This window comes from Physella acuta, unplaced genomic scaffold (genome assembly GCF_028476545.2).
Source record: "Physella acuta isolate Inbredline_101_S28 unplaced genomic scaffold, ASM2847654v3 ptg000247l, whole genome shotgun sequence".
Taxonomy (NCBI): domain Eukaryota; kingdom Metazoa; phylum Mollusca; class Gastropoda; family Physidae; genus Physella; species Physella acuta.
The window spans coordinates 520,178-543,494 of NW_026731766.1; the positions used below are offsets into that span (position 1 = coordinate 520,178).

General features: G+C 38.2%; 1 protein-coding gene and 1 long non-coding RNA gene across 2 annotated transcripts; both read left to right on the top strand.

Moving 5' to 3' along the window:
• Nucleotides 1-1,708: 1,708 nt before the first annotated feature.
• LOC131938540 (uncharacterized) lies at nt 1,709-5,501 on the top strand. Its single transcript, XR_009386306.1, has 3 exons — nt 1,709-1,776; nt 3,335-3,464; nt 5,475-5,501. It is a non-coding gene; the product is annotated as an uncharacterized LOC131938540 (long non-coding RNA).
• A 13-nt stretch (nt 5,502-5,514) lies between these two features.
• Nucleotides 5,515-19,080, top strand: LOC131938541 (sushi, von Willebrand factor type A, EGF and pentraxin domain-containing protein 1; the record flags this gene model as incomplete). Its single annotated transcript, XM_059296610.1, is given in 8 exon segments — nt 5,515-5,606; nt 8,036-8,146; nt 10,242-10,442; nt 16,446-16,622; nt 16,950-17,126; nt 17,544-17,720; nt 18,407-18,583; nt 18,904-19,080. Coding segments are annotated over 8 exon segments (1,249 nt in total), but the record flags the coding sequence as incomplete, so codon positions are not given.
• Between the last annotated feature and the right edge of the window lie 4,237 nt (nt 19,081-23,317).

A 23,317-nucleotide genomic window follows, 5' to 3' on the forward strand; every position in this document is an offset into this window, starting at 1 on the left:
CTGGCACTGGTTAAATATTATCTATATAATTAAAAATTATGTATATTTCTATTTTGTCGGAGAGTGTGGGACGTCCCACGCGGGGGAAGGGCAAGAGATCCACATAAGAAAAATAAGAGAAATGCCTGAAAGAAACACAAGTCCTGATCTGGTCTCGACTCAAACAAGAAGCAACAAATTTAAAAAAAACCGTGAGTGCATTCATGCGATGAATTTAATCTCTATTTATTCAACATAGCAAGTCGGTTACGCCTAGAATATTTTTTTTATTCGCCGAATAAACAAAAGTTCCTGCAATTTCTTTTTTAACTGCCGAAGGTGAAATTCTCACGCGACGCGCTCACTTCTCATTGTGTAGCAGTCTAAAATTTCTCCCCAGAGGTGAAGCAGTACCGGGCCCTGAGCAAGTAAGGCGGGGTGCAATCGTCTATCGACCTGCTGCCTGAATACACAAGTCATGCTTGAGAAAATGGCGCTAATTATTAACCTTTTGCTTCTTTTTTAATTAGAAGAGTTCATATGTTTTAGGTAACAATAGAAAGGTATTAACAGTCTTAAACATCTAATCAATTTATTTATTTTTTTAAATTTAAAAGATGAACATTATACTATTTGTCGTTTAAATCGAATAAAATAAAGTAAGAAGCATGTTTACACTGTCAACGTGGTTCTTGCCGCTTAGATATCGTTTTATCCAATAACAGGTATTATCAATGCCGGTGTGTTCATATGTTGAGATAGGTCTAGAGTTTAGGTTAGTGTTATGGTTGTGGCCAGAGTTTCTTCCAGGGCTGCACTCCACTTCTGGGGTTCCACTCCAGGGTTGCACTCCACTCTATGACCTGCCTGGCGGCTCTGCTGTCTGTATCTTTACAGATCTTATGCCCGATCCATTGGAATTTTTCTTTCCATGATTTGCATTTCTATTGTTTTCTATAAACAAATACCTTACAATTTTATATTACCTTTGTCCTGTCATTTTATTCTTAATATATTCTTTAGACGTGTATTTATTAAAGTCTCAGTTATCTTATTGTTGTTTTGACAGAGACTTATGTACAAGCTAAGTCTTGTGTTATTTCGCTGTTTTTGAAGTCGCTGCAAAAATAAAATGTAGGCCTACAGAAATACAATGAGAGCTGTCAATGAACTAGTAACTTGGCCTACGCTGACTAATTTCTGACCAATTTTGTTTTGTTTACATTGAATAAAGAGCAAAGTAGTTTTGTATTATTTGTTTAAAGTACTTTTGCTTTGTTTGTTTAAAGTAGTTTTACTTTGTTTAAAGTTAAATGTTGCGCAAAATATACTGTTATATTTACTGTCAGTGGTGTTACTGTTTAAGAAAATCTACTGTCACATTGACTAGATGTTGTCATATTGACTGTCCACGTTGTCACATTGACTGTCCACGTTGTCATATTGACTGTCAATGCTGTTACACTAACTGCCCGTGTTGTCACATTGACTGTCCGTGTTGTCACATTAACTGTCCATGTAGTCACATTGACTGTCCGTGTTGGCACTTTTAAAAGTATAGCTGTCACATTGACTTCTGTCACTGTGCCGATAGTGACAGACAGCTGTCACTTACAGTGCTATAAGACACCCCCACACCCCTTTGTCCCGCCCATGACTCCAATCTTCGACCCACTATCACGACACGACTATAAAAAGTCGATAGTCGACCGTTGGTCCCAGCAGGATAAGGGATATGACCAGGCCACAACCACGTCGTCCATAGCCTAGGATAGAGGTCTCAGTTACCTGGCTAGCGTGAGTACTGTGGAATTTAATTAGGTTACATTGTGAGCAGGGCCGGACCGCAGGGGTGCCTGTGCATTGTTGGTTTTTCAAAGTAATTTTAGAAACGTTTTTTTTTTTAGTTTATACGACTTTGTTTGTTTAGTTAAGCGCTACGGTTAATGTGTTGGGTGAAGGGTAGAGGATAAAGTAAAAACTGATAATTCTTGTGGTAAGGCTTGATGAAATGATATGGATAGCTGTTTCCGAATTGTGTACTATTGTTGAAATTTCATGTTTATTTTCCTGGTGATTACGTTTCTTTCTTCAAGCCAACAGTGGCGCCACTAGGTCGGGTGACATCCGGTGTGGTAAATCAGGATGTCACACACGAACGTATATATATATATATATATATATATATATATATATATATATATATATATATATATATATATATATGAAATCAGCGTTAAGCATCTAAACAACACTCTGTTGTGGCTTGTTTCAATATTTAGAAATGTTTGCCGATCGTCATTTATATTTTTTTCTCTTCATGTTCAAACTTTTCTTTCCACTTTTTATAAACAAAATAAAAACGCTCCATTTTTCAAAATAGTTGATACATCCTTTTATCAAATCAATATACAAGAACTTTTTATGTATTAGTTAAATAAAGAAATGAAATAAATTATATTTTATTTACTACACTTTTTATTAAGAGTTATACGGCCTAATACACGTGGGCCTGTATGTTTGCAGAGACAACGACATGTCATATTTCATACATTTGTTAAAGTTATAACTTGTTACTGACACACTACCGCGACACTAGCATGTGACTCATGAAAATCCATTTAAACATGAAAATCTTTTTAAAAAACCACTCGATATATTATTTACTACATTTTAATCAATCAACGCTGGGATTTTATTGTTCGATAACCTGACCGTGTTTACTTTCGACTTTACCTTAGTTCACCCACCAACTGAATTTATTACCTGGATTGGATTCGATACTTATCACTCGATTTCTACCGAATGGTTTGTATGAAAATTTACGACGTCGGAGGCGTTTAGTAGATAAGTGTCCCAACATTGTCAGGATTAACTTACAACCGACAGGACACGGAGAATAAGATACAGAAAGTGTATGCGCTTGAACCAGACAAGTTTTGTGATCTGCCGTTACGGATTTTTGTTGATATGTAATATATTAGTTATAAAACCAATTTCCGAAAGAATAAGCCTACAGCATTTTCATCAACGCAGTTAAATAAACTTTTTTTCGGTTAGTTTTACTACAAAATATGTTCAAGTAAATTGAAGATACATGTTTCGTATCGAATAAACGTTTTATAATATTTTAGATTAAAATTTACGAGGTATTGAATAAAAGGAGTTCCCAATATTAATGCTGTGTACCTTTTTAGAACAAATTTGATTATGCGAAAGCAACTGTATTTAGATAATATACAACCATTTTTCAGCGAAATAATATTTTATAATTACGTTTATCACATACAATTGTAAAGCCGTTTATCACATATATTTGTAAAGAGCTGAATGTATTTATTTGTGACCCCTGCAGCTTAGGCAGAGTGCCTATGAGTAAAGAAAACAACATTTAATGGCAGCGACGTCTAGCGGAGGTGTGAAAAGGCACAACTTTTCAAATTCGTGGATTATTTTATTGCTGTATGGTGCGTTGATTCTTAAAGGTAATGATACGTTTTGTTTTATTGAAGAAAATTTTTAACTGTATTTGTTTGCTAGCTGTCTCCCTTGATGCTAACTTTGTAAGAATGCACTCAGCGCCCACATCACTAAATACTGTTGTGTACATCAGTGGCATAGGCAGAGGGGGAGGGTTAGGGGGGTCATCCCCCCATAGACCCCTCAGTATATATATAAAGTTTGAGGGGGGTGTAAATCGAAAGTTTGAGGGGGGGGGGGGTGCAAATCGAAAGTTTGTCCCCGGGTTATATACAGCAGGAAAAAAAATTGAACCCCCCCTTAAGACGATCCTGGCTACGCTACTGATGTACATGTTGGGTTTCGGTGAAGTCCCTCAGACAATTCATAAGCCATCCTATCACACCCCTTCCCTAAAAATTAATTGTTATAAAGATATTTCTTACTCAAATATAGACCGATTCAATAAATATTATTTTTACTAATGAGAAAAAATTAAAAACGGGAAACCGGTTTAAATTCGGTTTCTAGCAAGACAAGTAATAATGCAAATGTGTGGGATCACACTTTCTACACCTCCCCCCCCCCCCCTTGTAACAGCGTCACACAAGTGCAACCCCCTCCCCCTGGGAGCGTGACGTATGAATGACCTCTTGCCTATTAAATAACATGAAATAAATCGTTTGTCACCGCTCCATTTCGCTTACCCGAATGTTTGTTTTGTTTCTGTATCAATACTAGATTTAAACACCATGCACACCGCAGATTGGCTATTGTAATTCTTAACACAATGGGAATAATTAGAAAATTAGATAAATAATTAACGGTAAATTTAGAACGGTCTTCCGGCTTTTGAAACACTATACCTAGAGCAAATAATTGGGCGTTATTATATTTAATTTGACGAACATTCATTATTTTAATTTTAAATGTTTTAGCTCCACGATATTTAAGTAAAAATAAGACGATATTAATGTTGCGATATAAAATTAGCTTTATTTTAGTCTGAGAATGAAGTGCTTGCTGTAATAAATACTTTGTCTAAAATGCACTTTGTGTGAAGCTGAGCACAGAGTTTCTTCCAGGCATCTCTTCAGGGGAGCAGTGCCCCCCCCCCGAAAAAAGTCTACCGACCCCCCGAACGAAACAGAATTTATATAACATATATTTTATCAGTGTCCGCCCCCCCCCCCCCCCCCGGAAACGTTGACCCCCCCCCCCCCCCTCCCCCCCGGAAAATGTTGGAAGCAACACTTGCTGAGCATAGTTTGTCGAGTATGAAGATCCTGAAAATTTAAATTTAAGATCAGTATAAACCGGTATCAGCTCACGCTTTACCAACAAACAAGTACATAATTAATTGTAAGCTACCCTCCTAAAACTACAAGAACCCCCCCCCCCCCCTTACACTTGCCGAACAGTATTTGAATAAACAGATCAATCTACGAGTGGCATTTGCAATAAGTCAATGTATCAATAGTATTTTAGAAGGTAAACATTACTGCGATATATAAACACATTTTTTCAAGGTCCAACTAAAACGCACCAAAGAGCAAAATAAACACATTTTAATCAGGTTTAACTATAGTTGCAAGCATAATAATTTTTTTGTTTTATTAAAACAAGCTTAATAATGTATTAAAAACAATTATGATATATTACTTTTCTCATGACCATAAATATAATATATATGCTGGTTATACAAACAGGTGGGTTAGCGTTTCTTTTAAACTTTTTTTCCGGGGGGGGGAGACGACGACGACACACTAGTAAAAATATATACTTTTTATATAAACTCTCTTTAGGTGGGGGAGGGGGGGCGATACACATGCTTCGGAATGGGGAAGGGAGAAGGGGGCTAAGCCCCTTTTAAAAGATAAAAGAACCCGAAATAAACTCTGGCTCTGTTTCTGTGGTCCCTAATTGCAAGCAGCCCTTGCGTGTACTTATTTTGGAAATAAAGTAGTTTAAAATTATAATAAGCTTCTACTCACGTCGTGTTTTCTCCCCCCCCCCCCCCCCCCCCCCATCCACAGAAGGTTCAGCTCAATGTGACGATGACAGCTCATGCAGCTATCTGGCATCGCTTGGACAATGCGAGCTGGACACAGAGAACATGCTCGTGGACTGTCCGAGAGTGTGCAAGAACCCGTGTGCTTGTCAGGGAGGTAAAATCTTAGGAGGCTTATTGATGGTGGTGTGGTGGTTTAGGCACGGTAAAGTTATGGTAGAGTAGGTAAATTTATGGGTAAAGTTATGGTAGAGTGGATAAAGTTATGGGTAAAGTTATGGGTAAAGTTATGGTAGCGTGGATAAAGTTATGGGTAAAGTTATGGGTAAAGTTATGGTAGAGTGGATAAAGTTATGGGTAAAGTTATGGTGGATTGGGTAAAGCTATGGTAGCTTGGGTCATTCCCATCATTCACACTTGATCATCAAATGTTTTTTTTAAGCAACTGCTGTGGGGAAAAAAAAGTGGAACCTTAGGCGGCTAAAATGAAAAGTTTGAATAAACACGGTACTCGAAACAAACTCCATTGCAATTTTACGTCGAGTTTTTCAAATCTATTGAGTACTTTTTACTTTCTCGTATATACGAAGTATAGAGAAAGTCTTGTAATCGTGCAAAACAAAAATCGAGATTTTTGGAAATCTCGACGTTTTACACCTCACTGGTACAGAAAAACATAATTTTGCAATCTTGTTCGTATGTCTGTGTGTATGTCTGTTTGTGCGTCTGTGTGTGTGTCTGTGTGTGTGTCTGTAAACACGATAACTTGAGTAGCGTTACAGCTAGGTTGATGAAATTTCATATATAAGTAGTTTATCAAAATCGTAGATCAGTATCAACTTTTGAGCGATTTCCGATAACCGGAAGTGGTACTTTTTTAGTTAGAATTTTTCGAAAGCCTTTAACTTGAGTACTATTTCAGATAGATAAATAAAATTTCACATGTAAGTAAAATATCTAATTCTCTACCTTCTATCAAATTTTGAGTAATTTCCGTTGATCGGAAGTAGTAATTTACGCTATTTTCAATTTCTCAAAAACCGAATGTAAATTTATAAAGTACTAATAATATTGCGCACTATTATGCACATTTTGTTTTTGCGTTCGCTTGGTGTGCAGTTCTTTTTTCTACAAGATTCTATTATATTTTTAAAAGTTTAAGTGAACAAAAATCATGTCTATATTCCGAGTTGCCATCCCACGTAGTGTTATATTAGAATATTCGAGAAAGTTTAGGGGAGATCACTCCCGGTTTATTCGTTTATATTTTTCATCCCATGGTTACTGGATCACACACCAGTAATGTGAGCTGAGAGCTCGGTAAAAATGACCAAAATAATTCCAGAATGATCTAAATGGCGAATGGTCTTCAATGAGAACTCAGGACAGAGTTTCTTCAAGTCATCCCCGAACGAATTGAAACATACTTTTACCAGTGTCCGCCTCCCCCCCCCCCCCCCAATTCTGGAAGAAACACTGACTCAGGGCAAAGGTGCAGCCAGCAGGGAGCCTGAATGGTGCGGGGGTGGGGGCTCCCGATTACTTTTTTTTTTGGAAATGTGTTCATTTATATAATTAAACAAGCAATCCTTTTAAGTAAAAGCAATTACCCTAAATCTCAAGATGTAAAAGCACTTCTGTCATGTTTGACATTTGTCTTGATGAAAAAAGTAAATATGTGATTAGTGAAAAGGTGGTGCTTTTGATGAATTCGTCCCACCTTATTCCAGAATGCTTGTCAACGCGCAAGTTACATAGAGAGAAGCTACAAGAGGACTACTTGTCTTTTGTAAAAATAAACCGGGAGTGATCTCCCCTAAACTTTCTCGAATATTCTTATATAAAACTACGAGGGATGGCAACTCAGGATATAGACAATATTTGTAATCCATTTTTAATTACTTTAACTTTTTATAATAGAATAGAATCTCGTAAAAAAAGAATTGCACACCAAGTGAACGCCTAATAAAATGTGCATAATAGTGCGGAATATTATTAGTACTTTATAAATTTACATGCGTTTTTTGAGAAATCGGAAATAGCGTAAATTAGTACTTCCGGTCAACGGAAATTACTCAAAATTTGACAGAAGGTAGAGAATTAGATCTTTTATTTACATGTGAAATTTCATTTATCTATCTGAAAAAGTACTCGTTATAGGCTTTTGAAAAATTCAAAGTAGAAAAAGTACCACTTCCGGTTATCGGTAATCGCTCAAAAGTTGATAAAATACTTATATATGAAATGTCATCAACCTAGCTGTAACGGTACTCAAGTTATCGTGTTTACACGCACAGACAGCCACACAGACATACGGACAAGATTGCAAAATTATGTTTTTCTGTATTAGTGAGGTGTAAAAAGTCGAGATTTACAAAAATCACGATTTTTTTTTTGCACGATTACAAGACTTTCTCTATACTTTGTATACACGAGAAAGTAAAAAATAGTTGCTGTTTATAATTCTTTTGTGGTATCAATGGCTGTTTTTTTAATAAACAGTGAGTGTGAAACTTAATTATTAATTTAATTATGTTTGAAGTACTTAGATTGGTAAAAGAATGGTTGTTATTAATTCCTTTCTAGTGGACACACAGGACAAAAGGTGCGATTGTTTAGTACAGGCGAAGGAAGGATATTGCTACGACACAGAGGCAATGGTCGACTGTCTGACAACATGTACTAAAGTTTTAGAAGGTAATGGGCTATAGACAGTATGGCATAAAGCTATAGAAACTAGGGTATAAAGCTATAGACAGTAAGGTAAAAAGCTATACACTAGGTTATAAAGCTATAGACAGTAGGGTATAAAGCTATACACTAGGGTATAAAGCTATAGACAGTAGGGTATAAAGCTATAGACACTATGGTATACAGCTATAAACACTAGGGTATTAAGCTATAGAAACTAGGGTACAAAGCTATACACTAGTCACTAAGGTATAAAGCTATACACTAGGGTATAAAGCTATACAATAGGGTATTAAGCTATACACTAGGGTATAAAGCTATAGACACTAGATTATAAAGCTATAGAAGTAGGGTATAAAGCAATAGTCACTAGGGTATAAAGCTATAGACACTAGGGTATAAAGCTATAGACACTAGGGTATAGAGCTGTAGACACTAGGGTATTAAGCTATACACTAGGGTATAAAGCTATAGACACTAGATTATAAAGCTATAGAAGTATGGTATAAAGCAATAGTCACTAGGGTATAAAGCTATAGACACTAGGGTATAAAGCTATAGACAATAGGGTATAAAGCTATACACTAGGGTATAAAGCTATAGACACTAGGGTATAGAGCTGTAGACACTAGGGTATAAAGCTATACACTAGGGTATAAAGATATAGACACTAGGGTATAAAGCGCTATACACGCTATACACTAGGGTATAAAGCTATACACTAGGGTATAAAGCTATACACTAGGGTATAAAGCTATAGACACTAGCGTATAAAGCTATACACTAGGGTATAAAGCTATACACTAGGGTATAAAGCTATACACTAGGGTATAAAGTTATACACTAGGATATAAAGCTATACACTAGGGTATAAAGCAAAATACACAAGGGTACAGTGGACACTCCTGTAAAAAGCTTAACAAACCGTCCACTACAAACGATTTTTATGTTTTCAAATTATTTAAAATCTTCTTGAGCCTCCTGATAAGTGAACCACCGTAGAAATGAGTGGTAAAATTATGTATTCAATGGTTAAACTCAAATAATTAAGAACCTAAATTTAGATTTAACAAGAAATGGGGGGAAAGGGTTATCCATAAATGACGTCATGCTTTTTGGACGATTTTTACCTCCCCCTCCCCTCCGTCACATATCGTAACAAAAAGCCAGATCCCCCCACCCCTAAAATGACGTCAACCTCAACCTACAACCCTGCCCCCCCCCCCTCAAAATTGCAGTTGAATTTTTCTTAAAACAGTGATACAGTATTAGACATTTTTGACTGATTTAATATTTTACCAGAGATTTCCAATTCAGTGGCGTAACGAAGATTTTCGGGCCATTATGCAACAATTATCATTGGGCCCCTTCGTTAATCTGTAATTTTTTTTTATTTTATACTTCCTAATTGTGTATTTATTATGTAGTCCCCGTAACGTAAAATATCTTTGATTTTATATCACTTTTATGTAAAACCAAGCCAACAAATTAACAATGATCCTGTGACCTAACACAGTAGCGTCACAAGTCGGGGACGGATGTGTCACATTTTAGGCGTGACACCATGACGAAAACTCGTAAAAATTACTGTCAAAACTTTTGATTCTTTCTACAGTAGAAAAGAAACTGGATTTCCATTTTCTTTTTAAAATTATTTTTATAAAACATATATTAAAATTTCAATTAAAAATTTAAATCTTTTTTAAAGAGGGAAAAGGGCCCCTACTTTCCTTGGACCCCTGTGCCTTGCTTACGCTAGCTTAATGGTAGCTACGCTCTGTTTCCATTCCAAAAATACTTCCCATAGCAGTTCTTAAGGCGTCCCTGCAAATCGCTCTAGTCGGCTAACTGCAGCATTGTTTAAAATCATCAGTTTTGTCACAATAGGACATCAATTTACCCCTGTTTAACCAACATGAATTTCCAGGTAAAATGTTTTGAAGACATATCTGGGGTTTAAATTTGTGAGCATTTTGTGAGCATATTTTCTGATAAAGTGAATGCTCCCAAGCTCATACAATTTTCCCTTTATCACATATACCTGTTATTATTTTCCCCTATAAAGTCCACAAACTGCATGTATGTTTTCACGATCTTTAAGTGCAGTGCCCGGTACCCCCGCTGCCACAAGACCCTAACGCCCATCTGTCTACCTACCTCCACGGGTACCTGGCGAACGTCACAGAGGTCTGCAACGATGGCTACGTGCCTGAAAATCCAAGAAACATGGGGATGATTTTCTGCTTGAGCGATGGCACTTGGAAAAAAGACTTAACACACGGTCCCTCGGTTAAGTGTATAGGTAAAGATTCTTTGTTTCATTTTCTTTGAACTGTTATTTAGCCAGATTAGCTTAATCTTAGCAGAGCGAGTATAGTTATACTTAATTTTAATGCTGCATTAAATCCTAGCTTGCTGCTATCTTCTTAGTTCTGCTCACTGTAAGCACACTTTTCTTTTTCATCACCTTATCTAGGTGCGTAGATCCTTCCCACGGTAACTTATCGCTTAATTTTAACGCAAAAATAATGAAAACTAAAAATATTTTTATTTTACCCATCTCAGTATGGTTTGAATAAGTTTAAGACTTCAGAAAGATCATGATTCAAATCTACCACTACTCAAAAGTTAACTTTGATTTTTAAAATGTCAATATTTCAACCAAACAATGGATAGTGAGTTTTCCTTACACTTTGCTCCATTCAAAACGAATTCATAAAGCAGACTGTTTAAATCATAAGCAATTTTTTACACACTAAACATATAATTTGTTAGCCCACCCCCTCCCCTCTCTCTCGTACCCCGTCCAAATTTTGAGTCTCTCTTTCCCTCTCCTTACTCAGCACTATTTTAAGAATCCCCGTTTACCTTTTCACAAAAAACACTTTTTTTTGTCATTTGATGGATTTGGACAAACACGTAGAACATCAAGTGAAGTTCCCTTACAAGCCTGTACACAACTCTACACCTATCTTGTCTTCTTCGCTTAAAGCTTACTGGCTGCTTCAAGCATATACGCTGCTAGGCTCTCGTATCTTATCTCATACAGGAATAGGCTATTAACATCTTTATTCTGCTTCTCGTTTACTTTAGAAATGTAGCCGTGTTTTCGGCAGCTGGAGAAACCTATACACCGTGCGTCTTCACAAATCTAATTTATTGTGACGCTGCGTTTTTTGTTAATTAACATACTAATTACTTGATTGATCCTAATTAAAGTTCCAGGAGTTGACTGCGGCACCCCTCCCCGTACGACCACCGCCCTTGTTGATTGTCCAAACACAATGGCGGGGGCAGTGGCTGTGTACACGTGCGAGACGGGGTTAGTTGGCCCCCAGGGTGAGCGCCAATCGACCTTGACCTGTCAGGATGATGGAACGTGGTCGGGCGAGGCTTTAGAATGTTCTTGTAAGAAAGATTGACATTTTCAAACTCTGTTTGTCAGCGGTATTCGTTACTGATTGGTTAGGTTTGGGGTGTTTCAACTATGCATCTCAGATTAAAAATAGGTATTGGTTTTTTGTTAGATTAGGTATGGGGTTATTTCAAGTATGCGCTTCTTGAAGGCTATGCATAGTTCAGGGTAGGTGTGGGCTATTTAAATACCGGTATCATTTTGTGCTGTTACAAACAGGTGTTACTTTTTAAAACGGTATAGACCTTTTAAACTTACTAAGGGGACAGTTTAAGTTTATAATAGGATGTGTAGAAGTAGGATTAGGTTAAGTGTTGTTAAGGGTAACAAGCGGTATCCAACCTTTTTGTGTGTGTTGATGAATGTGGGTACCGGAACTATGTCATATTAACTGTTCTCCCTATATATATATATATATATATATATATATATATATATATATATATATATATATATATATATATATATATATATATATATATATATATATATATATATATATATTCGTTAAACGAATAGTGTTTTGGTTCGTGAAAAGATTATATAACATGCATGGGTTAGGGTGGTTTATTGTATTTTTCATTGTATAAAAGAGGTCAAAGGGTCATAATGTGTGATAATGTTAAATAACCCTATCTTTGATTTTTTTTCTTTGATTTTTTTTGTTCTTTTGTCGCAAAATGTAAGTTGTTTTTCCCCCCTTTTGAAATGCATTATTCGACTATACACAATCTTACTAAATTTAGTTTCGGTTATATGGCTAGTTTTGTTTTATAAAGTAAAAATTCACTAACATTTACATTTCTTCTGCCATGGTATGTCAAGTATAAAGTCAATACAATAAGGTCGGCAGGACAATTCAGTATTTTACTTAATTTTTTTTTACCCACTAAAATTTCCGAAGGGGGGGGGGGGGGGTGGGGGGGTGGAGCGGACACTGTTAAAAGTATACATTTTCTATTTAAATTCCATTTCGTTCGGGGACAGTAGACTGTATGCAGTAGATGAGATGCTTGGAAGAAACACTGGATACAATCAAAACAAAATTTCCTTGAACAAGTCCTGCCGACGATTAACTCTACTAACAGCTAACCCAACTCCCGCTAAGCAAAGCTTGAGTCGCTAGCTAGTGTTCTTATGATGCTTGTTTCTCTAGTTCTTAACTGCGGGGACCCGCCTGTCTTTCCAAGGGCCAGCAGCTCACTGTCCGGCACCTTCTACGGCGCCAGGGTGAGCTACACGTGCGACACGGGCTACGTGCCTGTCGGCTGGGACACCACACTGACCTGTGGCGAGTCTGGCACCTGGGAGGGGCCAGAGGTGGAGTGTCAGAGTAAGCCAGTGGACAGGTTGTGTGGTGTTGTGTGGATAGGTTGTGTTGTGTGTATAGGTTGTGTGGTGTTGTGTGGATAGGTTGTGTGGTGTTGTGTGGATAGGTTGTGTGGTGTTGTGTGGATATGTTGTGTTGTGTTGTGTGGATAGGTTGTGTTGTGTGGATAGGTTGTGTGGTGTTGTGTGGATTGGTTGTGTTGTGTGGATAGGTTGTGTTGTGTGGATAGGTTGTGTGGTGTTGTGTTGATAGTTTGTGGTGTTGTGTGGATAGGTTGTGTTGTACTGTGTTGCTTTTAGTGGATAAGTTGTATTGTGTTGTGTGGTTAGATTGTCTGGTGTTGTGTGGATAGGTTGTGTGGTGTTGTGTTGATAGGTTCTTGTGTTGTTAGGTTGTGTTGTGTTGTGTGGATAGGTTGTGTTTTACTGTGTTGCTTTTAGGTGATAAGTTGTATTGTGTGGTGTTGTTAGGTTGTGTTTTGTTTTGTTGTGTGGATGGGTTGTGTGGTGTTGTGTTAATAGGTTGTGTTGTGTTGTGTGGATAGGTTGTGTGGTGTTGTTAGGTTGTGTTTTGTTGTGTGGATAGATTGTGTGGTGTTGTGTGGATAGATTGTGGTGTTGTGTGGATAGGTTGTGTGGTGTTGTTAGGTTGTGTGGTGCTGTGTGGATAGGTTGTGTTGTGTTGTGTGGATAGGTTGTGTTGCGTTGTGTGATTAGGTTGTGTGGCGTTATGTGGATAGGTTGTGTTGTATTGTGTGAACAGATTGCTGATAGGTTGTGTTGTGTTGTGTGGATAGGTTGTGTTGTGTTGTGTGGTTAGGTTAGGTTGTGTTGTGTTGTGTGGTTAGGTTGTGTGGTGTTGCGTGGATAGGTTGTGTGGTGTTGTGGGGATAGGTTGTGTGGTGTTGTGTGGATAGGTTGTGTTGTGTGGTTAGGTTGTGTTGTGTGGATAGGTTGTGTGGTGTTGTGTGGATAGGTTGTGTGGTGTTGTGTGGATAGGTTGTGTGGTGTTGTGTGGATAGGTTGTGTGGTGTTGTGTGGATAGGTTGTGTGGTGTTGTGTGGATATGTTGTGTTGTGTTGTGTGGATAGGTTGTGTTGTGTGGATAGGTTGTGTGGTGTTGTGTGGATTGGTTGTGTTGTGTGGATAGGTTGTGTTGTGTGGATAGGTTGTGTGGTGTTGTGTTGATAGTTTGTGGTGTTGTGTGGATAGGTTGTGTTGTACTGTGTTGCTTTTAGTGGATAAGTTGTATTGTGTTGTGTGGTTAGATTGTCTGGTGTTGTGTGGATAGGTTGTGTGGTGTTGTGTTGATAGGTTCTTGTGTTGTTAGGTTGTGTTGTGTTGTGTGGATAGGTTGTGTTTTACTGTGTTGCTTTTAGTGGATAAGTTGTATTGTGTGGTGTTGTTAGGTTGTGTTTTGTTTTGTTGTGTGGATGGGTTGTGTGGTGTTGTGTTAATAGGTTGTGTTGTGTTGTGTGGATAGGTTGTGTGGTGTTGTTAGGTTGTGTTTTGTTGTGTGGATAGATTGTGTGGTGTTGTGTGGATAGATTGTGGTGTTGTGTGGATAGGTTGTGTGGTGTTGTTAGGTTGTGTGGTGCTGTGTGGATAGGTTGTGTTGTGTTGTGTGGATAGGTTGTGTTGCGTTGTGTGATTAGGTTGTGTGGCGTTATGTGGATAGGTTGTGTTGTATTGTGTGAACAGATTGCTGATAGGTTGTGTTGTGTTGTGTGGATAGGTTGTGTTGTGTTGTGTGGTTAGGTTAGGTTGTGTTGTGTTGTGTGGTTAGGTTGTGTGGTGTTGCGTGGATAGGTTGTGTGGTGTTGTGTGGATAGGTTGTTTTGTGTTGTGGGTATAGGTTGTTTGGTGTTTTGTGGGCAGGTTGTGTTGTGTGGTGTTGTGAGGCTAGGTTGTGTTCTGTGGACAGATTGTGTGGTCGTGTGGTAAGTATGCCACACAAATTGTACAAATGTATCATCTCAGTGAATACTGTGTAAAAAAACTGAATCTTCTTATAACTTTTTAACTTTTTGTATAGACACTAACAACGAGAGAGATGAATGCTTTTGATACCATATAATAAAAAAATTATTTCGCCAGTTTAGGTAAACAGTTTTAAGTTAATCTCGGAGTTAGTTTGTAGTAAACAACGAAACAAGGTGAAAAACGTTAATATAGTTTTTTAGAGTTTGCAACACTGATGTGTATCTAAGCGTGGGACGGCGTGGTATAGCGATAGAGCGCTGGACTGCTACCTAAAAGTCTCGAGTTTAAGTCAGTGGAACATCCCTGAGTCCACCCAGCTATGATGAGTACCTAACTAACGTTATGGAAAGAAAAAGTCTGCTGGACATAATGCTGACCACACTATCCCTTCATTTGCTGCAGTCAAGAAACATTAGCTCTACTTCTATAGGCAATGTGGCTGTCGGATCAGAATTATTCATACATAATATAAAGACGTTGAAGTTTCCCACTAATTAAAGGTGTGATATACATACAGAGCATGGTGTGAACTAAGTTGGATTAGATTAATATTAACAAAAAAAAATAGGTCTACAGAATCATATTGCTAAGAAAAATATAAATTAAAAAAAAACACACAATAAAAATGGAAATTTAAAATAAAATGTAAGTCGTGAGTACACATTTAAAAATTCTATTTCTGTTCTCATTTAATCTGCCTAAAGTATTGTATTTTATTTAATAAACCCGTCTATCCCACTTGACCTGAGACAGTAAAATCCAATTTTTTCGATTCGTGCATATTTATAGGCACTCCACATGCATGACATCATCAGGCCAGACACCCACTCGAAGCTTTTTGCGCCAAGAAACGTAAATCACTGCAGTAAAACAGGGGCATGTACTAGCCCTTCTCTTCCCTTTTAAAATACAGGGTAGATAACGAAATGACAATAACACGATTTATTGCCCCACATTTTTCGCGTGTTACTATAAATAGGGTTGTTTAAAGAATGTAAGTACCGTAAGTACAAAGAGAGGAATCTGAAAGGAAAGTGGGTTTGTTTAGTGATAGCATTTGGCTGCTCAAGTTTTTTAAATGTTATGTGGGAGACCTTCCAAAATGGATCTTTCATATAAATAAAAGCCAAATGAGAATAGACTTAATTCTAAATTATGTCTTTCGTACAAACGATTTAAAACCTAGTAGTAGAGGACGAAAAGTTAAATGTTTCTGAACTTTGTGAAGTTCTATTTTCCAACCTGGGGCAGTGAAGTTTAGTTCACCTGTTTCTGTGACCTCGTATATGCAGGCATAATGTGGTCAGCGCAATGCCCAGCCGCCGTTACTTTCCCTAACGTGAGCTAGGTACCCATCAGAGCTGGGTGGACTCAGGGAGATTCTACCCGGATTCGGAGACTTTCGGGTTAGCAGCTCTACTGCTAAGCCACGTCGTCCCCTTCTGAACTTTGTGCTTAAATGCGATTTTGTGTTACAATAATACAATACGTTAAATTATTAGGTAACATCTAAATATAGACATTCACGTGACAGCTTAAATATAGACATTATCCACGTGACGCCAATACATTTTTCAGCCATAGACTGTCACAGTCCACCAGACTCAGCCCATACGATCATCGAGGTGACCGACACAACGGTGACTCACACGGCCAACTATACCTGTGACACAGGCTACCTGCCCACGTCAGGTGAACCAACACTCACCTGTGGGCTAGACGGGCAGTGGTCAGGGAGTGTCCTCACCTGCATAGGTAACAAAACACGACTCACATCTTTGAATACATCCCCGTTTTCCAGCAATGTCTTCATTTAGTTATTACACACAGAAAAATATTTTTTTTTCAATTTGTGTGCATTTTCTCATCAGCGTTTTTATTTTATTTTTATTTCATCTTATTTTTTGCGCATTTTTTGGGTCCTTAATTTTCTTTATGCGCATTTTTTCTACGTGCGCATTTATCTGTTTGTGTATTTTTCTGTGTGCGCGATATTCCATTTAGCACTTTTTTTGCCCAATGGCGAATTTCTTTATGGTCACCGTCTTGTCTCACTTGATGTCATTGGCCTGCTCCGTACAGTGATTGACTGTGGGGCCCCTCCCACATCATCCCACGCCATCATCGTCGTGACCAACACCACCTACAACCACACGGCCAACTACACGTGTGAGGCAGGTTACCTGGGTACACCAGAACGCTCCACCCTCACCTGTGAACTTGATGGCCAGTGGTCAGGGGATGTTATTACATGCACAGGTAACATTTTAACATGTACTAAATATTACATACATTTAAAAAAATTGCATTGAAAACACTGAACAACAGTAAAGACTGCTACGGTTAGATCGACGTCTCTTTCCAAGCCCCTAACATAACCCTAGCCCTTACAGTGAAACTGACCTTATATCTGAACTTAGCTCTGACCATAAACTTAACCCTAACCACACTGACTCGTGCCTTCAGAGTTCACCTTATAATAACCCTAATGGATACCATGGCCTTGGCTCTAAACCTAATCTTATCCCAGCCGACCCTACACTTGGCCCTAAACATAATCCTAACCTCAATGGACAGAAAGAGATTCTATTCTGTATTATTCTTTCGATTAGAAAAAAAACAAAAATACACACTGTGTTTGTCCCTGAAACGAAATAAACATTTTTACGGTTCCAGAAATCGACTGCCACGCGCCGCCGAGCTTCCCCAACACTGCGCTGGACGTGTCTGGCACCACGTACAAACAACAGGCAGACTACACCTGTCTACCTGGCTACACCAGCCCACAGGGTCAAGGGTCACTGGTCTGTGAGTCGGACGGGCAGTGGACAGGAGCTAACCTCACCTGCACACGTGAGCATTCAATCATATTTGTCTTTTAATACATTTTTTTTTTACTTTCTACTGGAATATCACTTCATAAATACCATTTCATGAAGAGGTGACAAAGTCAAAAAGTTGAACATTATAATGGTTAAAAACGGACCTACCTCTTTCTTCCCAAAAGTCCCACCCCACCCCATCATCATCACCAAACCAGCGCCAAGATCGCCTCGAAAGATAGTTAGACCCAAACCTCTGCGTCACTTATTAAGGCGCACAACTTTTTGCGACCGAAATGCTGTTTTTACATCGAGTGTACCTACTTAGTCTACAACATCAAGGCGGTTTATTTCCCTCAGTGTGCATTAAGTGTGTTGGACAACATGAGTCAAATATGTAATACAAATGTCTCTGTGGGTATTGAAATATGACTTACATGGCGTTATATCGGCATTATATACTGGCCTCGTAAATCTCTGGTGTAATATGACCGCATAAATACAACAAGGCTATGTTAGTACTTTAGCTAGGGTTTAGGATATTTTTAGCTTGGACATTACCAAATTATAATAGAATTTAGTTCACTGCCAGTAACCTAACACCCCGTTTTAAAGAAGATTCTATTATGGTGGCATTTGTTGGACACTGGTGTAAGCTGTAATGAGCTAATAAGCGAACAAGAACGGAGTTTAATTAATTAAAGAATCTTATCACAGCGGTTGACTGTCTAAGTCCGCCTGACTCAAGTCATGCAGTCATAGACGTGACCAACACGACCTACGGACACACGGCCAACTACACCTGTCAACTTGGGTACACCGGGGTACCAGAACGTTCCAGTTTAACCTGTGGACCGGATGGGCAGTGGTCTGGGACTGTTGTCACCTGTGAAGGTAATCGCTCATTTCAATTGTTTTAAAATGCTTATTTATTTCGTAACTTATGCATCAGATTCGGAAGTTTTTAAAGAGACGTGCTGAAAATGATGTTTTCGCATGTTTTCACATATTTATACTCATACATGTAATGTTTTCGCCGTTTGGTACTTTAAGAAAATGGTTTCATCGTTTGTTGCAATGAGGAAAAAACTTTGGTACTTAGAGGGAAATAGTATTCGCTTTTTAGTACCTTGAGGAAAATAATGTTTTCATCTTTTATAGCATCATGGAAAATAATGTATTCGAATTTTTATGTCATGACAAATGTTGTACAGAAATCGACTGCCGAGACCCTCCAGCGTCTCCTAACGCCGTCATCGGTGTGAGCGCCACAACGTACGGTCAAACCGCCAACTACACGTGTGAGACGGGATATGTGAGCACACCTGCACGCGCGACACTCACCTGCGGACAGGATGGCCAGTGGTCAGGAAGTGCCGTGTCCTGCATTGGTAATTGTGATTTATTTTTACATCAACAAATGTATGGGTTTGTCAGCTCTGAAAACTCAACCAGAATAATGTCCAATTTCTCCATGGAAACTGGGGTGAGGGGGGGGGGGGGGGGTCAATTCGTACCGGCGTGCAATTCGTACCACCCTCGTTTCACTTAAACCCAATCGATAGAAAAATCGCAGGAACTCGGTAAAGTTATCCTGGATGATGAAATCTATTCTGACAAAAATTAGTGAATAAGATCGTGAAAGAGAATCGGCAAGTCAGTTTTTGTGTGTTGTCATTGTTCTATATAATGTCTTGCTATATGTACCAGCTGTAGAGGATACACGTTTTAATAACAAGCTTTTATGTAATAATGCACTAAAAAGGAGAAAATAAATTATACACTACTATTTAAATAACTATAAAGAAAAGCGTGGTTCACTTTAGTATATATTGGATACCCTTACTAATATTTAGGAAGAGACCCACGCTTTTCTTTATAGTTATTTAAATAGTAGTGTATAATTTATTTTCTCCTTTTTAATGCACTATTACATAAAAGCTTGTTATTAAAACGTTTTTTATGAAATTATTGTACGCGTGTGGAGTAGTTGGATAGAACTGCTTACTAATTTGGTACATATTTTAATTAATTCATAAAAATTTAATCAGGCGATCAATTAAGTCAAATTGAATGTCATGATGCATTGTCTTCATGTCTTGACCCACGTACAAATTACGAACCGTATCTGTCAGAAGTGCCTGCAATTTCGCTCGGCCGTTGCGATCTAGACAGACTGACGACAGAGGAAGTGAGTTCAATAAAAGCTAGTAAAAAGACAATTAATTAGATGATTAATTTGCAACTAAGACGATTTTAGACGCATCTGTTGCACTATCTCATAATGTATGTCTACTAACATTAAGTATTGCAATCTACAAAGGCTACTGATGTATTTGTTTCAACCTGATAATGCTAAAAGAATCTACCAAATTATTTTGTTTAGGACTTCTGCTCTATAATTTTTACCAATAGCAAATAATAACTTCAAGTTGTATATATAAATATATATAAGCGGTCAACCTAAGGTGCATGAATTTGAAATGAATGTAAAATTAAGCAACGAATTATCTCCCATTTTCAAATCCAAATACCAAAATGTTTTCAAGGGAAATAACTTTCTCGAGAATAGCTTGGTTAACCAAGTGTAACTAAGACATTGTTAATAAAACACAATAAAACGCTATAAATTTCATTAGGTAATAATTAAAAGAAATCTTTTATATTAGCTATGTAATTATGTCAAAATAATATATTTTACTCATTTACTACTTAACTGTAGGTTTTGATTTAACATCTAAACATCGTAGCTTTATTATAAGATACTTCTAGTCAATTTTGATGACATACATTCTTTAATTGGGTTGACTATGTTTAGAATTTACAAATTTTGGATCCCCTTAATAAAGGGACGCTTTCAAAAAATTAAACAGGGAAAACCATATAAGTTGAGTCAGCCCCCCCCCCCCCCGAAAAAAACCTCTACCGCCCCCCCCCCCCGAACGAAATGAAATGTATATAATTAATATAGAAAATATATACCGTTAACAGTGTCCGCCCCCCCCCCCCCCGAAAGATAGCCTACCGCCCCCCCCCCGAAAATTCAAGTGCCCCCCCCCCCCCTGGAGTAAAAAGTCTGGATGAAACACTGTATATAAGATATTGCTATATTAATTGATTAAATTTAAAAACAAATTATTATTTGAAAAGAACAAAGTTTACGGTTAGTTATAAATTCCAGCCTGTATAATATTGTAGATAAATAATTGATGAGTAGTAATATAAATTCCTTTAAAACTAAAGATTTTTCACCTAGAGAATGCCTACGTTTCTTTGTTGAAATAATCTAACTTACGATAAACTCGACTACTTGATAAACTCTACTACATTCACAACACGATACCTAAACATAACTAGACTCGAAAACTACGACACCAACTCGTTCAACTTCACAAAGCTCTGCAAAACGATACTCCAAATCAAAAACGATTTCACTGGACCTACTACTACAAGTTAACAGTCAACACAATTCGATACCTGAATACCACAAGAACTCGATAGTCCGAACTCCAGAACAACGAACAGAACATCACCTACATTCTCATTTCTGTACTACCAATCAGATTCCACTGTATCTACAAATACACAACAGCCAAATAAAAAATAAGACACTTAAGCACTTCGATACTTTATACCTTCGAAACCATATCAGCAGCAGCCTTCCGCCGTTACCCCCAAAGCTAAACGATGCCATCAAAACTTATCATGCAAGTACAATACTTTGAACATTCCGTCATTACTAAACTCTATACACCAGAACAGATTTCTAATTCAAAGGTCAGAGAAAACGAGACTTACAAAAATTGCACGAGTTTTTGGAATGTCTCATGATGCGCTGGAGCGATCACTAAATCGCGAATAAATTATAGGCCTATAAAGACCTAATTTTGAAGGTGGGGATTGGGGATGCAAAATTGATAGTTCGTCCTGGGCGCCGAAATAAATCGCTAACAGAGTTTCTTCCAGGCATACCCCCCCCCCCCCCGAAGAAAGTCGTTGTCTTCCCCTCTCTCCCCCCCCCCCCCCCCCCCCCAAAAAATTTCAAGTGCACCCCGGAAAAAAAAAGTCTGGAAGAAACACTGATCGCTACTCCTTTTTATATGACCATCTATAGTTTATTGAAGATAATCAAAGTTATTAATTAATAGGTGCTTGTTGATAATAGCGATTACAATTTTTTTTGCGCCCCGCCCTAGTTCGCCCTATAGGTAGCGCCGGCCCTGTCAATAGATATAATCATGCCTTTTATATTTAGACAAGTTATAGACCTGGTTGTTTTTTACATGTTTACTATCTTTCATTTCCAATAATCTTTTTTTTCCTCCAAATATTTTTTTAAAATTTGTAAAGCTTTTATTAATTTTATACATACACTTTTTTGTATCCACAATATGTTTTTGCATCTTTGCTTTTAGTAGAGAGAAAAACTATACAAGGACTGAAAATCTCAAAAAGTACTTCAGTCCTACAGAGTCGATGTTTGGTGTCAAGATCAGTGGCGTAGCGAGGTCGGGTGTCACTTAATGGTGTCACCCCCCCAGAGGCGTAGCGTCCCTTCCGGGGACAAACTTTCAAATTTTTCGATTTGCACCCCCCCCCCCCCCTCAAACTTTCGATTTGCACCACCCCCCTCAAACTTTCGATTTGCACCCCCACCCCTACCATCAAGTTTTTCTCTATATATTTTGCTATTTTTTGCCTTGGTGTCACCCCCCCCCCTAAATGGTGTCACCCGGTGCGGTCCGCCCCCCCCCCCCTCGCTACTACGCATCTGGTCAAGATGAAGAAAGGATATAAGTTGGGAGTTGACTGAACGGTTCGCAGGAGAAAAACATCATCAATGGCCATATAACTATTTTAAAAATTAAATTATTGTTGGCAAAGATTGGTGAAATCTTTCAGTTTTATAAAATAAAGACACCCTGCATTGAAATTAGTAGAATAAACCTACATCCATTGGTAGAGCCTCACACTTTAAAGCCAGAAGTTCTTCGTGGTTTTTGTGACCTATTATGGCTATCACCTGGCTTTTCTATCAAGCAGTGTTTCTTCCCAGACTTTTTTCTCCGGGGGGGGGGGGCGGCTTGAAATTTTCGGGAGGGGGGGGGGGATGGGGGGACGGTTAAAAGTATATATTTTCTGAATAAATTCCATTTCGTTCGGGGGGGGGGGGGGGGGGCGTAGAGATGCCTGGAAGAAACTCTGCTATTTAATTTGACAACGTTTAGAACGAGTGGATGGCATATTTAACTCGACAACTAAAACAAATTTTTTAGAACTAAATGTTTTCCGACTAACAATGTTATACAGAGCCCAATTTATGTATAGAATCTAACACATTAGTGCTGAAACTAGTATCTTTATACCGTTTGTTACTTTTTTGCGTCACCCGTTGTATTATTTGGACCAGTGGCGTAGCGAGGGGGGGGGGAGCGGACCGCACCGGGTGACACCATTAGGGGGGGGGGGGAGGACACCAAGGCAAAAAATAGCAAAATATATAGAGAAAAATGATAATTCCACTTAATTAAGTGATTAATTCGAGTGTTAAATAGTCTTTTAAGAGGTGCAAATCGAAAGTTTGAGGGGGGGGGTGCAAATCGAAAGTTTGAGGGGAGGGGTGCAAAA